At 39.1% G+C, this 14,708-nt stretch overlaps 1 protein-coding gene across 2 annotated transcripts in view; it reads left to right on the forward strand.

Annotated features, from left to right (window-relative positions):
• Positions 1–14,708, forward strand: part of FAM3C (family with sequence similarity 3 member C) — a 59,341-nt gene that overhangs the window by 28,875 nt on the left and 15,758 nt on the right. Inside the window, exons 1-2 of one of the 2 annotated variants that reach the window (XM_008640975.2) lie at positions 11,663–11,752; positions 12,952–13,011. In XM_008640975.2, coding sequence (XP_008639197.1) covers positions 12,999–13,011 — 13 coding nt within the window. In that variant the 5' untranslated portion in view covers positions 11,663–11,752; positions 12,952–12,998. Of the gene's footprint in view, positions 1–11,662; positions 11,753–12,951; positions 13,012–14,708 lie in introns of those variants that run through there. The other variant, XM_017743762.1, reaches the window with a different exon arrangement.

Genomic DNA, 14,708 nt, shown 5'->3' on the forward strand with positions numbered 1-14,708 from the left:
AGTCAGCTCGGTGAAAACGAGATGGTGCTGCTGCTCGGTGGTGGTGCTCCCTTGGCTTTCTCGGTGGAGTACGGGGCCGCGAACCCTGTTGGCAGATGGGTTATAGGGCTCAGCCCTTGTTTAACTAAAGCGCTAAATGCATCGTTACGGAGAGCAGCCATGAACTCCTAAGGAAGTTGAATGTGCTGTTTGCAGAGAGATACTTGTCGAACCAGCCTGTGTGCCTTTGGTTACTGGCTCCTCTGAGTTGCTGAAGTAGGAAAAAATACAGAAATTACATTTACGGTTTTTTCCTCTTAGGTAAATGCTATCATATGTTAAGCCACGTGTTTGCTTGAGCCACTAAGGGGCTGTGTAACTCACCTGTCTTGTTTATCTTCCCATTTTCTCACATTTAAAAGAGGTTAAATGGCAACGTAATAACTCCAGACTTGAGTGAAGATCTTTGCATATTCCAGATATTTTTAATGTTTTGCATGGCCTATAATGCTGCCCAGGCTTGGAGCCCATGATGGCTTTGCTGGTGAACCCAGCTGACTGCTCCTCTCTTTTATCAAAGTATTAATTTAATACTGATTGGGGAGTTATTTAGAAAAAGAGTCAAAACCACAAACCCACACCAGAAATGGCTAGTTAATGACTGTACAACAGTCGTGTTGTTTTCTCTCTTTTAGAGCTTTTGAAACTTCTCAAGGTGTGAGTGTCTTAATCAGCACATGTTTTCCCAACAGGGTTTCTTTTAAGTATGAAGAAATCTTTTTCAGCTGTTGATTTGCATAGTTGTTTGTGTGGCATAACAAGTTTTGTGACTTGCTTTAAGCCTGCAGGTATGCTGTTCACAAGCTAATAGCTTGCTGTTGTCATGTGATGACATCTAATCACTTCAGGATGGAGGAAGCACCTGTTTGTTGCAGGCCGTTGCTTCCGTCTTTCTGCAGAAGTTCTGACCATTTCACCCAGTAAGAGTGCAGAGTAAATAATAATAGTTGCTTCACGGAACCAGCCTCTCTAAGTGCGGCCCGAGTGCTTCAGGGCATATGTGCTCTACATAGAACCATAGAATGGTTTGGGTTGGAAGGGACCTTAAAGACAATCTATTTCCAGCCCCCGTGCCATGGGCAGGGACACCCTCCACTAGACCAGGTTGCTTAAAGCCCCATCCAGACCTGGCCTTGAGTGCTTCCAGGGGTGGGTTACCTACCACCTCTCTGGCAAACCTGTGTCAGCGTCTAATCACCATCCCAATACCAACCTCTGAGGCACACCACTTGTCACTGCTCTACTCTCTTGGACATTGGGCCACTGGCCACAGCTCTTGAGTGCAGCCATCCACTGACCACCCACATTTAATGTGAACTCTTAGTGCTTTAAGGAGAGAGTGATAATGTAGAAAGAATTTAAAATTTTAGTGGAACTTTGGAAAATTAATATTTAAAAAGTGAATTCCTAAATGTTTAGTTTTCAGGTTTTGGGGAAAAATACTAACATACAAGAAACTGATTTTTTTTTTTTTTTTTAATAAGATCATAAGGTGGATTGGTGCTATGCAAAAATACCTGTCTGCTTACAGATTTTTTTGTAGTGTAAAGATTAGGTGTCCATAAAATGAATCCCCAGCAGACACAGAGAACTTGTTCTTAAAATTTTAAATTGATCAAAGAGAACTTGTTATTCAAATAGAACTTAAGTTCTGGTTTTTGAACCTGTAGTTCCAGTGGAGTCAGGGGGTTGACATGTGAGTGTAACGGCTGCAGGTCTTTCTACTTATATCGGTAATCAGTGTGTCCATGAGTCATATAAGTGATATGTATGTTCAGTTCTGAGTTTTTCACTAAAATTTCCTGAGACTGTGTAGGACTTGAGGCATGATTATTGTAAACCTCTATGTTTTACCTGCCAGTGTCCAGCTGTATAACCCTGTGACAATTGTTTTGCTGTCAACAGTACTGGAAATATTGTAATCGTTTTGCAGTTTGGAAGGATCTTCCTGAGAAGTCTCACATTGGTCTGCAACCAAGATTGTACATAAATTCTTAGAAAATATGTAATTTTTGTTAATGTCAGAAGTCTGATAGTCTTGAAGTGAGACCATGACATGGGTGAGCAAAACTAGCAGCCCAATGCTGCTGTGCTTGGCATCTCAACACTCTTGAAAGTTGTCCTCTAATCTATCGTAAGTTACATTCTGTTGCTGCATTACGTTTCCTTAGTGAGCAAAATCACATGGGTTGGAGCAGCCTGGCAGGTGAGCTCACCTATCTCATCAATTTTCAATGCTTCCTAATACTATGTAGGCCTGAGGTAGTGACACGAGAACACAGCAGAAGTGTGACGAGGAAGTGACTTTAAGCTGGTATTGCTGCTTGAAATTTCATTTCTTAGCTTAAGCATCTGTAACCTATAAATAGGTGTTCCTGGCTTCCTGCTTAATCATCTAAAGTTCTCTGTCTAACCATGGATTCAAGCATAGCTTCCTAATACTTTTGTTAAGGGTATATGCATCCTGAGAGGAATTTTTTGGTGAAAATAAATAAATATTTTTCTGGGTAATTTGTAGCTCTAATTCCCCCCTATAATTTGTTTCCATCTGCATGCCTTTTGGTGTTATCCACAAATTTAAAAACCTTATCCTTCCTCAGTATTTCATTGATGTTTATAATAAATGGTGGATGACTGTATTAAATGGTATTTCACCCAGGGTTCCTGAAATTCAATCACATTATAGTTTTCACAGGGCATTAACAATAGTTACTCTTTTGGAATTGTTCAACTATTTTTGTTCCCCATATACAGTACTGTATCTTTGTAATACAAAAATAGTTTGTATCTTCATTTGTAGACTGAGCTGCACCTTAGAATTTTCCAGCCTTGGCCTCATATATCCTCAGTGCCAAGAGAGTGTGGAACAGACTTAGTAGAAGAGAGGAGAACTTTGGAAGATTATCAGGACAGGAGGAGCTGCTGGAGTAAACTCTGCGCTGCATTCAATGTGACTGTTGAGTCAGTATTAGTGGCAGAAAGTTTCACAACGTGTTTATGTGTACAAACACATGCTAGTTCTCATGACAGTCCAGTTAACATCTTTACATTGAAATACATGACAGTCTCCCCCCCATTCATAAGACTTGCTTTCTTGTGACTGGCTGGCTTCCTTCCCTTCTCCCACCCTCTCTTCAGCTGTCTTTTGTCTGAGGAGAAAGTAACCATCTCCTAGTAGCAAAAATTTTTTTTATTTTGTTTTTTGTTTTGATCTGTTGTGGTATCACCAGTTAGTTGAGTTATCACTTCACAAGTCTTTAACCTGGTGTTTGTTAGTATTGCTGCTGCTAGAAAGCTGCTGACCTGTTCCCAGACACTTGATTCTGCTTTTGGATCAGCCTTGATACTCTTGTACTTTCTAGGGAGGTGGTTGACAGAACTGCCGTGGCTGCTCGTGTGCTTGCTGGTCAGCTGAATATCAGTGGCATGTGAATGGTTTTGGAATTGCATTTGAGTTGATTCAGGCAGAAGTTTATTAAAGGAGTTCCTGTAACAGGGAATTTCTCTTAGAACAGCTTGATTCAGAGGGGATTGCATCAGGAGTTGTTAGAGTATGCAGTGGTTGCATATCAGCATCTTTGTGTCAGCTGTGCATAGAGCCTATCACTGAGGGATGCTGTTCCTCAAAGGAATTTATATGTTCCTGATGTGGCAAATTTCTACATAGGTAATGACATACAGTAAATTCCTATGCAGCATAACTTTAGATTTCCCCATCCATGATGATGCTTAGATTATTACACATCAAAGGATAGAAAATGGCTGTGTTGGATTTTAGTTAGTGGATGTATACCAGTTGTTAACTAAATATTTAAGTGTACAAATTATGTAAATATATAAAATATAAAAAGAATACATTGTCCCGAGATATTTTTTTCTGTGAAATTATTCCTCTCAGATATGGCTTATGGTTTTGATAGTGGTTGCTGTAAGATTGCACCTAGCCAAGATGTAGGTTGTGGATCTTTGTTTTGATATCTTGATGCTCAGAAACCAGTCTAGAAACTACAGGTTTTGGGACTGACTTGTGCATCTTCAGTAGGAAGAAGTGAGTCACTTTAGAGCTGTTGAGAATCATGTCACTGACTGACTTCCTCTCCGTTTTCAAGCGTCTTTCATCTCATCACTCACAAATGATGGCCTGTCCTGTGCTAATATGGACCAGTAGCAATGACTTGCCTGTACCACAGAAGCGCTTTGTTTCTGGGTGCCTCATGCACATGGAGGTTATCAGGCACCAGCAGCAGTCTCATATATGCAGTGTGATCCCATTATCCTGTAGGCATAGCATGGCCCTTCTGTGTGTTGAGCCTGCTGCTGCCCTTCTTCCCAGAGCTGATGTACAGTGCTTTCTCTGCTGGGTGCTCTGCTCAGCCAGTGACATGCTCTTTTAATCCTGCAAAGGGCCAAAGCCTATCCAAATGCTACCTCACATGGGAGATGAGTAGATGACAAGGGGCACTGCAGTGGAGCATAGATTTCAGTGCACCTAGGAACAAGAGGAACTAGGATGCCAACAGTGCTGTGAGCAGTGTCTGTCACTGGAGAGTACTTTCCCCCAGCTTTGTAGTGAGATCAGCTTGCTACTGAGAAAAGGTTAAAACTCCAACATGCAGCCTCAGATCATGCTGAGCTTTTGATAAAGAAGCTTAAATGCTTGGTAGGTAGTACAGATTTGGTTTTATTTCCAACAGCGTGTGGAGATGTCCCTTGTTACTATTAGTAGTCTTCATCCTCTCTGCCTTGCAAAGTATATACAAACTCCATGGCTTGCCATGTTTGTAGTCTTGGTATGCATCTCTGGGATGAGGTTGTTGTGGTGGTCTGTGCAGTAAATGAATCTCATTCAAAGGATGATCATCTCATTCTGCCACCTTAAAGCTACTATCTAGAGTCTTATTGTGGTTGGGAGAAGAACAGTGCAGAGGAGCCGATCGGTTTTCCTGCAATAAATCTGGAGCTATAGAGGAAGTATTTGTAATGCTTCTTTCCTCTTCTCCTTGCTTGCTTGATAACTTTATTTTAAATGGGCCTCAGTATAAAATGATGTTCTGTAACCATGCTCTCGGGTAAATTTATGTGGTGGTCGTATGTTGTTCTATCAAGTCCTCAGTACATGAGATGTATGGAGCTCCTGGGGCAGGTCCAGCAGTGATAGTTAAGGCATGGAGTATCTTTCTTAGAAGGGAAGGCTGAGAGAACTGGGCCTGTTAAGCCTTGAGAAGAGATGGCTGAGAGAGGACCTCATAAATGTCTGTCAGTGTCTGAAGGAAGGGTGTCAAGAGGATGGAGCCAGGCTCTGCTCAGTGGGGCTGAGCAGTAAGACACAAGGCAACGGGCAGCAATTGATGCATGGGAAGTTCCACCTAAATAAAGTTCTTCTGAGGAAGAACTTCTTTGCTGTGCAGTGATAGAGCACTGTAACAGGTCACACAGAGAGGCTGTGGAGTCTCCCTCACTGGAGGTATTCAAGAACTCTCTGGACATGATCCTGTGCAATGTGCTCTGGGATGACCCAGCTCGAGCAAGGAGAGTGGACCAGATGACCCGCTGGAGTCCCTTCCAACCTGAGCCATTCTGTGAAGTCGCAGTAATTATGTGTACATTTATTTTTCTTCATGCACATATCCTTTGCTATGGTAGTTCTGTTGAGAATTGCTCTATAGGGCAGGATAATATTGTTGATAGTGATGCAATATTATAGCAAGAGGCTTGGTATTTTTTATTGATATAAAGATGTGAAAGCTGTTGTATGTTTGAAACATCTACTAGATTCTGGTAACACCTTCAAGTGAGACCTGGTGATCCCATAGATAAATATGTTGCAAAGCTTTATTTACTTCCTGTTGTGGAAAAACTGAACAGACTTTGCTGTCTTACGAAGTCAAGGTGGTAATTTGTTTCTTAAAAGTATGACAGAAAACAAATAATTAGTTTTGAACTTTTGAACAGGTGGTAATTACAGCAGTGTTTCATTTACAAAATAGTTTGAGGTACCTCATTCTCTTAAAATCCTTATTGTGAGATTTATGTAGTTTGCTGTGATGAAGTGGGGAAGTAAGTTGATGAATGAGGTTCAGCAATTTGTCCTTGAGGATTTTATCTATCTGATCTGCAATACGTGATATTATCCAACCCCATGAAACACAGAGCTAAGATTCTCTTCAATAGGTATGTCAGCAGCAGTGGTATGATTTACTTTATCATGTATAAATAGTGTGAGTTTTAGGGAGCATTAATCACATTCTTAACTATATGGACCAGTAAATTTTGTGTAATAATTGAGAAGAGTCTTCAAAGTATGGATTGAGTGCTTATAAGACTAAATTCTTTTTGTTGTTGTTGATTGGTTGTGTTGCCTTTTTTTTTTTTTCTTGGATTGGTTTGGTTTTGTTGTTTTAATTGCAAAAGGAATGTGGGTTGAGTTTCATTCTCTGTAGGAAGAATGAATGCCTTAGTCCTTTTATCTCAGCCTCTCAGAAGTCAGAAGAATTTTTCAGCGTTTGAGACTGGCTGGTTTGTGTGTTGCCTAAGGTGAAAGTACCGGCTTGATGCCACTAGCAAAAGCTTGCATGGTCAGTGATTTGACATGCCATTTGGGAAAGGTTTGTTTTGCACATCAAGTATCAAAACACTGAGGCTCAGTGCTGCTTCTCATTTGTATTTCCTGTCCTAAAAGTGAAACCACATAGTGGTATTCACAACATAGGATATGCAACAGTAACTGAATTATCTATTTTTAATTTTGGAATAAGCTTGGGTTTCATTTCCTAAATTTATCTGCATTTATTTGTTGTAGATATAATTTGATAGAAGTAAAATAAAATCTTGTTTTTACAAGCAAACACTTTGGGTCTGATTCAGTTGTGTGGAATGCCAAGGTGAACCTTAATATGTATATGGAAGAACACAATTTGGGTGTTATCATTTTTATAGAAATTAGTAATTTTACTTCATGGTACCATTTGTCACAAAGGAGAAGAGAAAATATGTATTCCTGAGTCTCTAAATTGTTCTGTGTGGACACACCTTTTGCCTATGTGGATTTCTGCCAGAGCCTCAAAGAATTTATAGGGGTGTAGGAGTGCTGCCTGTAGGGAGCAACTACTGGGGTCATAGCCTGTGTTTCCAGAAGACACAAATGGCACATGATTGTACAATAAAATTGAGTTATACTGTTTACTTTTTTAAAGATATAATTATTTTCTATGTGTGTCCTTCACTAATTTCAAATTAAATTAATTTTGTAAACATGCTGGAAAAACAATTCGTAGCCTAGCAGAAAAGTAAGCAATCATCTGGATAAGAAAATGCATCCTGCATTTTAATGAAACAGTCTTGAATGATTTTGAATGTGTCTGCTGTTTTGTCCATGGCATATAATTCAGGTTGGCACAACCACTGGTTTAAAACCAGAAATCACATAAAAATAGCTAATGCTGTCCTTGACATATCTAATTCACTGTATAATTTTGAGTAAACCACCACTGCTCTGAGCTGCTTTAACACAATGCACTGAAATATCTTATCAACAGAGGCTGGATTAAACACAACGTTGTTTCATTGATTATATTTTACCAGGGATGAAAAGTTAATTTTTTTGTTTGTTTAGAAGATTTTTTGCTGTTCTCTGACAGGAATAAAATGCATCTGCTAATCATTGAGGAATGCAGTTTGTGCTGCCAAAAAAACAAAACAAAAGACAACATCCTAATCTACTAAAGTCTTGGAAATAAAAATAAAAGCTCAAGCCTTTTTCTTTTTTTTTTTTTTTTACTAAGTAATTTTGAATACTTGTTTAATTCTAGTACAGTGTATGCTATTCATATTAACAATAACATATATATACAAAAACAGGTATAACATTATTTGACCTTGCTAGAAAGTATACAAACACTTAAGTCCTGGTCTGGGGGAAAAATTTCCCCCTGAATTGAATGCAAAGCATCTCAGGCTGCCACAGATTTAATATTCTATAACCTGGGTACAGATTTGCGTATAATAGTATAGAAATGTGGGCTTAATATTGAGGGGGACATTAGCTCACACCTTGTAGGCTATCTCTGTTAAGAAAAACTGTCTCTGTTTCCAGACTTCTGTGATGGTTTACAGCCTCCTTTTAAATTTTTTGTTTATCCTTGTAACTGGAAGGTTGTTTTTCTTCAATATTATAACTGCAAATAGGTAAGCAGCAGCCAGGGAATACTGAGAATGGTTATTCTCAGCAGTTTTTTTGAAAAAAAAATGTTTTAAAAATACATATTTAAAATAATAATGTATTTAATATATGTTTTAGATTTGTTATAAATAATAGTATTTTTAAAAAATAAAATGTATTTCTAAATAATTTTAAAATGGCACCTTGAAGATAAGAGATAAAGATGTCTGATCCTTACTTCTCTTATTCGCAGTTCCTGCAAATCAGACTTGATTCTTTTATCCCTTGGTTGGTTTATAGGTCATGTAATTCTTATCTAGATTCTTCCATTTGGGGATTATGCATTAAGATAGACTTAGAAAAAAACTGCATGTGGGTCTCAGTTAAAAGTCAAGATAGCAGGGTATTTTTTGTTTATTTAGGCAGAGCAGAGTAATTGCTTTTTTTTTTCCGTACACAGCAGTCCTGTCGGTGCAGTTCACAACAGTTACTTTTGTGGCAGTACGACATTGTTGACCCCAATATTAGAGTGCTGCTGTAATCTCTTTCTCCATTTCTGCTGCTTGTTTTGCTGTGCTTGATGTCCATTTTGAAGTGTATTACTTTCTGTTTTATTAAGTGTCGTTGTTGATTTTGGAACCTCCTCCTAATCAGCTAAGGTCAGAATTCAAAATTTTCTTGACCTTCTAAATTCTGGCGTCTCATCTTTGCTTGCTTTTGTGTACCCGTTTTGTAAGTGTAATCCACTCACGTTATCAAGTTGCTAATGGAAATACTATTATCCTGGGAATGAAATAGACTACATGTTTCATTATTATCCTTCGAAACATTAGTTACAATCGTGTTTGAAACCTCTTTTAAACCGAAGTTTGTGGCAAGTGGCCACAGCTTTCTGCACAGTAAATAGGGCAGAGGTTGAACTCCTGCCCTAGTGACGTGTACCCCATGGGACCATCTCTGGACTAGTGTCAAGAGAAGCCTGATAAAGAATTAACCAAATTGAATTGCATTCAGCTTGGGACTGAAATCTGCACTTCATTCACTGTTATGTCAGTGAGGCTGTATTAATAAGAACTGTTAATTTGTCAATTATCTCAGTGCTGTTTCCTCTTGCACAATGATTCTAGGAGGAAAACTTGCTTGATGACCACTCTGTCTAACACATTAATGTAGAAAGAACTCAGTCTTGGTGTGTTAGAAACTTGATATCATCTAACAAAATATGATGATGATTTGCTTGGAAGGATTATAGGCTTGTAATTTTCCTAAATGAAGTCATGTTATAAGCTTCCTCTGGGAAGGACCTAGCAGGGTTCCCTCAAGAGACACATGTTACTTTTAAAAGCAAGGATCTGCTGGTCTACTTACTGAAGTTAGTTTAGGTATGAATAAAAATACATGCAGTAGTTCTGTGGATTAATATATTAAATTTTTTGTATTTGTGTTGAGTATGCCATAGCACACAAGTTAATCAACAAGTGGAGCAGGGTGGAGGAAAGCCCGTTGTTTTTCTCTTACTTTTTTTTTTTTTTTTAAATTGTAAGATACTGTTTTCTGTGCCCTATGCAGAGCGTTTCAGACTGCTATGGGGGTTGTTTGGGATGCACAAGGATGCAGAAAAGAAGCAACCAGTAACCTCAGCTCCCAACTGTCTTTCCGTATATCCTCTCCCTAGTAGTTTCTATCCAGAATAAATAATCTTTTTTGCACGAATAGATGTGCAACTCCATGCAGGGAACTGGGTAATGACATGCCAGCATTCAAGAAGGATTTATAACCTGTAACTTCTTTTCTTCTCCTGTTCAGGTTCTTTCGTGGATAGCTTTTTATTTCAAGGCACTGCTGCACAACAGAATTTCTGGTTTCTTTCTGCTGACCTTGACTGATAAACTTCCTAAGTTTTGTGCTAAGAAAACTCTGAAGTAAAAGAAAATCCGTGTTTGAGTCATATAATGCTTCCCAAACCCAGCCATTTTACTTTGCAACTTGGAGATGTTGATCACTTCTGTTTTGTGTTTTCCTTGGCCTTTGCATCTCTGTAGGGTTCTGCTGTACTCATCGGGACACTGCCTCTCAACCCTGCTATGGGCTGCACCTCCTGCCTCAGCCTCTAATAAGTGATACTTGGGAGCCTTTTTGTACTGCCTGACAGAGAACGATGTAGTAATAAATCATTATTTGCATTACTTGACATTCATAAGTCAGGAGGATACTAAGGTTCTAATTCTGCTGCCTCTGCTTGATGGAATCTTATATCAAAGAAGAGAAAAATAGTGTTTGGGTTATTTTGGCCCATTTCTAAAGCAATCGAATGAAGGTTGTTGGTACTGGTTTTGTGCATCTGAATCTCAGCAAGCTTAGTTGTGGTCCTGTGTTCCTTGTTTGTTTTTAAATGATCCTAAAATGTGCACTATTAAAAATTCCGAATAAATTTTTTAGTCAGTTCTCTAATTTCAGTTACGAGGTTTAATACCAAAGATGTGGAGTAATGGTCTCTAAGCACTCATAAGGGTTCATGGCTTGTCCTGTTTTATTCCTGTTCTGTCTTGAAAGATTTTTTTAAAATAAATCTAAGATAATGCAGTGTAGGAAAAGGACTTGATGTCCATAAATTATTTTCTCGCAGCTGGAAAGCGCTGTGCAAGACTTGTCTGTACTGTAGCACTACTGTATTATTCTGTAAATCAAACCCCATGATTTTTCAGGATATTGTAATTTAGAAAAATAATCACTACATTTTGTAAATTCCTCTCAAGTTGAGGCATAGCACACTCATTTTTCCTTTTTCTAAATAAAACAAACATTCCACACCTAAAAAAGGATGCATACTCTTATTCGTTGATTGCAACAAATAATGTTCCCTGAGATGGGTGAAAGGGGATTTTGGGATAAAAGCAGTCAAGGTTAGATCATACGATTGTTTCACTTAGATTCTTTTTCTGGTTTTGTTCATATTCTTCTTTTCATGCTTTGAATTTGTGGTGTGTTTTTGTTTAGAGTAAAACAAAAAAAGAAACTTCTTTTTTTCAGTGCAGACTTAAAAGAAGCTTGTAGTTGTTCCAAGTACAGACAGTGTTTATTGTAACATTGGTATATTTCTGGGTGTGTGGAGAGGAAGAAGCCTAGAATAATTCTGTTCACAGACTTTGAAATAAACTGGGTTTATCTGCCGTAACGAATTCTTTTTTGCCTTTTTACAAGACAGATGAATACTGGCCTTTCACTGAAAGAAGTTATTATATGAGGATATAATATATGTGGCTACAACTAAATGGATATATTATGGTCTATAATATGCTGTGAGATTTCCTTTACAGTACAACATTAGCACTCAGAAACATTTGTCTGCTTTTAAGCTTTGGTGATAAGTATTTTCAAATTCCAATAAATAGAAATAAGTATTTCTGTGTTTGCAATTTTTTTCCCTGTTTATTTCTCTGCTGACAATTTTCTTGTAAACTTGAAGGGATAAAGCAGAATGACTGAGTCTTTGGCAAAGAGGATCTGGACACAAATCACTGAACTTGAAGATACTGAACTAAGTGAAGGCAAAAGGTTGTCTACATAATACCAATTTTTTCTCCTTAGCATAGACCATGAGAACTATGTGGGTGTTTTGGTGCTTGTCTCGAAATAATTTGTATTTCTAATAACAGCATTTTTTCTAATAATTCCTAAAGATAATGTTTTTGATGGTTTTCAAAATCATGGCATAGGAGTGCAGAGGGTTAGGGATGCTTTTGTGATGGGGGTCTGGGACAGCTACTTGGATTAGGGTGATAGCTGATTACATGTTTTCAGATGTGGCCTTAGTGTAGATGATTCAACAAGATCCCTGAATCGGGGGAAAGTCATGCCAAATGGCCAGACTCAGTGCAGCATGGGCCCACCAGGACTGAGCATGAGCATGGTGCAGAGCCAGGAGCAGCCCTGGCTCTGCAGGTAGAGGGCAGAAGATTTGGTATGGCCCCTGGACCCTGCATTGCTTGAGGAGGAGGAGGTGGGAGCTTTTGTGCAGAGCCTGTGGAGTTTGTGGCCCACTTTGACTCTGTGTGGTGAAGCTTGTGGTTGCTTAGGTGCTGCTTGCTTAGAATGGTTTTCAGTTTATTCTGAAATAATTGGAGTATTAGGGTTGGTGCTTCTGTCATTGCTGACCATGTTATTCCTCTGGCTGTACCTGTGAATGACAAATGTGTTGTTACATTTCTGTAATGCATAGGTTAAAGTGTTGACCTTCTTTCAGTTCCATTGAATGCAGTTTACGTAGTATCCTAAAGACCAAAATGCTTAAATCTTTTCTCTCCAAAGCATGGTTGGCTATGCTATGTTGCCAAATAACAACTTGCACCCAGAAGCAGATAGGGTTTTGAAGGAGTGCAGTTGGAGTTGTTGACTTCTACCACATAGCTTTAGGAAACTAAAGACTGCTTAGATAGAACACTGGTAAGTACTTAGGTCACAGATTGAAGGATTGAAAGTTAAACTGAATTTGTAGTGGATTAGATGAAATTAGTATTTTTTCAGAACACTTCTTTGGGGAGAAACAAATGAAAGCAAGACATCAGAAATCTATCTTAAATCTTTCCTTAACTGTGAGCATTAAGAAATAGGTATTCAGAACAATCATCATTAATTTTATTAACTAGAAAATCTATGGGTTTTTTTTATTCATCACAAAAGTGGGGTTTTGGCTGTAATTATGGTGAAGTGGTTCTTAGTTTTTGTTTTGCTTTGTTTTGTTTCTTTCTTCATAGGTGGCTGTTTTAATGCAATAGTGTCATTAGCTGGCTGAAGACTAAACATGAGAATAGCAGGTAAGTATGCTCAGTAAAATCACACTTTGGTCATTTGTGAAACAACTGCTGTAGACAACAATAGCAAGTTGTGACAATAAGGTTTTAAAGTCATAGAATCATAGAATACCAGGTTAAAAGGGATCTGAAGAATCATCTGGTCCGACATTTCTTGGCAGAAGCATGGTCTAGACAAGATGGTTGTCTTGTGAAAAGTGGAGATTTCCTCAAACCTTTGATTTCTGATTAGTCTGTCAGCACGCCAGGAAAGCCAAGGCCCTTGTGCCTAACTAGTCTGTCAGTGTCCTATTATGGGGACCCTTCAATGAACTTCCTGTTCACTGGGTGGATCTTGAATGACTCTAGTAATACATATTTTTGTTACTCATTGGTGGAAAATTGTCTTGCTTCGCTGTTACAGGTATAGTCAATAAAATATAGAGTGCATGCTCAGTGAGGGGTGTTTGTACCTTGGAGGGAGGTAACTTTGGAATGATGGTGTGAGTTAATATTACAATTAAGTTACAAAGAACCAAGTTCATCTCAGGAGAGTGATTTCACCACAGTTACTGGGTCAGCAGCAAGATACCTGCTCTTATCTCCCTTGGTTGACAGGTGCTGTGCAGGTTTATCAGCTACAAAATTCCATCTGATTTCAACAGAGCCTGGCCAAGGTGTTTCTACTCTTCTCCACCCTCTGTTCCCCGTTAGCATGTGCTTGAGGTTGCAGACTGTGTGTGGGGAATCATTGTGGGATAGGTTTGGAGTGTGCTCACAGCATTCCATCCAGGGAGTAGCAGCTGTATTTTACCCTATAATTTTTGTGCTGCTATAACTTCCTCTAGTTTGGACCCTAGCCATCTTTATACAATGGCCCAGCATTTTGTCCAGCCAAATTTTAAAATGGCCAGTGTTGGGGAGTCCACCACTTCCCTGGGGAGATTATTCCAATGTCTGATTGTTCTTATTGTGAAAATTTTTCCTTGTCCAACTGGAATCTTCCCCAGAATAACTTGTACCCACTGTGCCTCTTGTTTTCAATGTGACTCCTTGCAGAAAGGCAACCTCCATCCCTTGAAGGGTAGCCACCCTTGAAATACTGGAACATGGTACTAAGTTCTCCTGTAAGTCTTTTCTCAAGGCTAAACAAAGCCAGCAGTCTCAGCCTTTCCTCATCTGGCAGGCTTCCCAGTCCTTTGATCATCTTTGTATTGGACTCTCTCTAGGTTGTCCATGTGTGTCTTTTTTTTTTTTTTTTTTTTTCTTTTTTTAATAGCAGGGCCCAAAACTGAAGGGAGTATAACAGGTGTGGCCTGGCAAGTGCTGTGCAGAGAGGTATATGACTTTATCTCTCTGCTGGTGATGCCCTTGTTAATGCAGCTCAGCATCCTGTTGGCTTCTTTGCCAGCACCCTCCATTTGTATTGAGCTTGTTGTCCACCAGGATGCCCTGGTCCCTTTCCACAGAGCTGCTCCCCAGCTGGGTAGATTCCAGTCTGTTCTTTACTCCTGGTGATTTCTGGAGTGGAAGACCTTACACTTGTCCTTGTTGAAGTTCACTATTAGTGTTAGCCCACTCTTCCAGCCTATCCAGGTGTTCCTGCAGGTTGGCTCTCCCTTTAGACGTGTCCACTTCCTCACTCAGTTTGGTATCCTCATCAAGCTTTGTCAGGGTGTGCTTCACTTAACTGGCGTAACAGGCACTGCTGTTCTACTTTA

The sequence above is a fragment of the Corvus brachyrhynchos genome, unplaced genomic scaffold, assembly GCF_000691975.1.
Source record: "Corvus brachyrhynchos isolate BGI_N302 unplaced genomic scaffold, ASM69197v1 scaffold29, whole genome shotgun sequence".
NCBI classification, from domain to species: domain Eukaryota; kingdom Metazoa; phylum Chordata; class Aves; order Passeriformes; family Corvidae; genus Corvus; species Corvus brachyrhynchos.